The 3,796-nt window shown below is 38.4% G+C and overlaps 1 protein-coding gene across 1 annotated transcript; it reads right to left on the minus strand.

Annotated features, from left to right (window-relative positions):
- Positions 1-234: 234 nt before the first annotated feature.
- Positions 235-3,349, minus strand: LOC141684742 (BTB/POZ domain-containing protein SR1IP1-like). The gene is made up of 5 exons (XM_074489845.1): positions 2,850-3,349; positions 2,671-2,740; positions 1,911-2,516; positions 1,162-1,701; positions 235-797 (listed from the first exon to the last, which is right to left on the minus strand). Exons 1-5 carry the CDS (start codon positions 2,960-2,962, stop codon positions 261-263), a joined length of 1,866 nt encoding a protein of 621 aa, XP_074345946.1. The 5' UTR covers positions 2,963-3,349; the 3' UTR covers positions 235-260.
- Positions 3,350-3,796: the final 447 nt, after the last annotated feature.

Consider the following 3,796-nt stretch of genomic DNA (forward strand, 5'->3'; position numbering starts at 1 on the left):
ACCTCCAAACAAACATGTCAGGGGCAAATGGGCCATGTGATATTTGTAATTCTGTATTTCTGTTATTGCCATACTAATTGAACCCCAGAGTTCAGCAGCAGTGTTTCTATGGGCATTGTGATCCTCACTACACCCTGTTGCATCTTTACACGTACATAAACCATAGTACAATTACAAATAAAGAGCGAAGATGGAGAAATATAGCCTATCTACGGCCTCGTAAACATTGTTGGGATTTCAATAGTCTAGAAAATTTAATCTCAAGACATGGAATGCCTCCTATCTTTACTAGGTTTACTTCGGCCTTTACTGGGAGTGGTTCCATCAGCACGAACAAATAGATTAAGTCGCCCTAGTTTTTTGGTCATGGAGTTCATTATTGATTTCGGGGGCAAAGGAGGTTTATCAGCGGATGGGTAAGTGATTACCAAGGGAGTGTTAGGTGATGATTTAACTGTCTTCCTCTTGATGTCTTCCAACTGCATTTTCAATTTGCCCAACTCAAGTTTCAAATCCTGATTTTCTTTTCGTAATTTAGAGAGCTCGTCTGGTACAGCTTGAACATCTCTGGACACTACATTTACTTTAGATGCGGGAGTTGAGGAATCTCCACTTGAAATACTGCTATCCATGACCTCTCGAAGGCGCTGCTGCTCATAGTAAAGGACTTGTACAACAGTTTGAACAGGAAGCCTATCACTCTGAGCAGCATGAGCGCAGGCCTCACGAGATAATTTCTGACAGTCCATCACACTGCACACTTTCTTCCTTTCCGTGTCACTTATGAAAGGATGGGCCTGCGATAAGCAATAACAAAAAGAGAGGGGTTATTTTTTCGGTTAATCTACGAGACTTCTTACTAGAAGATGTGTGTTTCAAGTTGATTCGAATATTTTACAGAAGTTGTTCTAGGAACTGGGATATCATCTTCTTCAGTTTCACAAAATCTACACTAGACTTTATGATATCAAGTAAATGTGTCATTTTTAGAAACTTGGCCTCAACAGAGTTATGAAGAAACTACTCAAAGCCCTGTCAGAGTTGTTGATTATTCATGTTGAAGCTTAAAAAATTTATGGGATTTATAGGTGCATAACTATATTTAGGTAGTATGCATCTGTATATTTAATATTTACAAGATAGGAGCACAAGGGATTGCACCTTCAAGTAGATGTCTATGGCTCTGTACATCCCATCCTCATTTGTCCTTGAAAGCTCAGGCATGCATTCTGCAAAATTAACAAACCTTAAAACATTTAAGTTACGATCCGAGGCTATTTCAGCAAGGTAATCTTCCATTAGCTTCTCTACCCGCTCCATATCATTTTGGGGTGGTGAAAGACGTACTTCATCCGTGTTGTAGTCCACAAAAATTCCCTCTTCACGATCAAGGAAATTCATCATGATACGCTGCACAGTGTCAACATCAAACAATGTGTCCCCAGTAATGGAGAAAAAAGAAGGTATCAGCAAGTCATCTAAAACAGCCTGGTCAAGTTGCAAGGCCATTCTCTTCTCCAAGTTGAGTCTGCAAGCAACTGTTGTATCAAGATATATGGAAGCTCGGAGGAGCATTGACAGGAAGCTAACTGACATGGCATTCTTCTCCATTGGCAGAAGTCCAACTATTGTTTCTAAAACAACTCTCTTTTGGTACTCTTGTTGTGGTTCTATCTTTTTCCTTACCTTCCCAAACAATTCCTGCAAAAGAAATTCAAGATTATAAAGTTTAGTTAAAGATGAAGTGAAAAGATTTTAAGTTTTACAACCAGAATTGAGCAGTAAGTTAGGGCCTTTTGGCTGATTTTTATATAAAGAGACTTCAAATGTGACTTTTATTTCCATTCCATGAATTCTGTACTGAGCTGCTAGATAAACATAGGAAATTGGTACATGGGGTAGAATCTCACCAAACCTCGAAGCGATTTTTTGGCATAAAGCATCAGAACTGGACCAAGTGCATACTGATTGAACCCCATTGCCATCATTGCAATCAGAACCCTTCGGAACATTTCAATTCCGAGGATAGTTAAATCTTCAGCCCACCAATGGTCAATGTCTTTAGATTGATATGAAAAAGAATGCACAGTGCCACTCTCTACCTTAGCTGAGCTACCGAATTGGTTTTCTTTGGAGGCTATAAGTGCGATTGCATCTATACATCGATTCACCAGTCTCACTTTATCAGCTATAGGAAGTAGGCTTTCTGTTGAATGCAAGATTGATACTGCCCCTCCTAGACTTTTTAGTGCAACTTCATTCAAATAGGTTTCAGTTCGTCCCACCAAGTTTCCTATTGCATAGTCCTCTGTCATCTCAAGATACTCAGCCACACATCTGAGAATGCCAATATTGTGCAGACCTATGTCAAAGTTAATTCCATAACAAAATTTTGACACGAATTCGAATGCTTCTGCTCCTCCAGGTATGTCAGGAATTTCAATGACAGACAGATCACTGCCGCTAGATTCTGACACCATCCTTTTAAAAAATCCACATTTTGAGACTAGTGGGAACTGCGTATGATGTAACAAATGTATCAAGTAATATAAAGATAAGAAACTTACCCAGCTTGCGATTAATTTGGATAAAGAATCAACATCTTATTGTATATACTAGTGCAAACATATATTTTAGCTTAAATAGTAAAGAGCAAAGGTTGTGCTTCACCTTGTGCAGTAAAAATGAAGCTCCCCCAGCATGAACTGTGACATCTCTTGGAATCTCTTGTGAAAAGATCCTGTAAAGAAAATCCAAAAGATGCTCTAGAATCATCAATATATTTTTTTATTATTCAATGAACTCAACGGCAATGTGTCTGACCACTAAAAGAACTAAAAAAAGCATACCAGTCACTGGTCCTCTTCATGACATCAGAAAGAAGCTCCTGTTTCTTGGCAGACATAGTAAAGTCTGTGAGCAGAGGCGTTGCCGTAGCCTTCTGAGGTATGAGGTCCGCCATAGTATAATTGGAGAATCTACCACATTCATGAAACCATCATCTCATCAAACTTAGAATTTGTTAACAAAGTCAGTATCACTTTAAGTAGATGTAAGAGTAAGACCAAGAACTGGCCTTTGCGGAAACGAGTACTATATAGAAGATGCCTTCTATTTCAAATGTAACAACATAAGAGGTAATTTGGGATTCAAATATAATAATAATAATACTAATAAAAGAAGCAAGGGTATTTGTGTAGTTTAAAGTGTGTGGTGGTTGTCATTGGGGGTTAAATTGAAGAGATGAGATGATAGAGCCATGCAGAGGGGAGAACATATTCCAACTAGGAAGTTAGAAGTATATCATCCACAAACATCTTTTACTATGAAATTTACATATCAGTAATCTGAGTCGGTTATTCTAAATGGTGGGTTCGATGATATCTATGCAGCTAACTTTTCGAAAGAATAAGTTACTTGGGTGCCTGCAGCCAATTCAAATAATACTCCAGATAAGTATAATATCTGCATAGCTGTTCCTTTCACTATCAACTTTGTTTGTTCAAGATTCTCCACATCCCCCAAAACACACACACACACACCGACTAGATGGAGCTAAGTGTTCATTTCAGTGCACCTTCTACTACCTTAGAATCTGTAAAGATAACGATAATTGTATGATCATGTGCGAGTGTCCGTGTCTTTCAAGAACAGTTTTTGGAATGCATTGCCACAAACAAGAGGTCTCTGCACAAAATTTAAAGAAATAAATGCTCCAAATAAGTAGGGCTAGTTTCAGGTGTGTCTGATCACATCAAAGAATTTGATGCTACGACTGTAGTTACTGTCTTTGAAC

The sequence above is a fragment of the Apium graveolens genome, chromosome 9 (assembly GCF_009905375.1).
Source record: "Apium graveolens cultivar Ventura chromosome 9, ASM990537v1, whole genome shotgun sequence".
Classification (NCBI taxonomy): domain Eukaryota; kingdom Viridiplantae; phylum Streptophyta; class Magnoliopsida; order Apiales; family Apiaceae; genus Apium; species Apium graveolens.

Bases quoted from the DNA above. Each gene is read 5' to 3' on its own strand.
- LOC141684742 (XM_074489845.1), bottom strand. From the start codon at position 2,962: ATGGCGGACCTCATACCTCAGAAGGCTACGGCAACGCCTCTGCTCACA. The intron at 2,741-2,849 runs GTATGCTTTTTT...TTTTCTTTACAG, and splicing joins ATGAAGAGGACCAGTGACTG to GATCTTTTCACAAGAGATTC. The intron at 2,517-2,670 runs GTGAAGCACAAC...CATCATACGCAG, and splicing joins CTTCATTTTTACTGCACAAG to TTCCCACTAGTCTCAAAATG.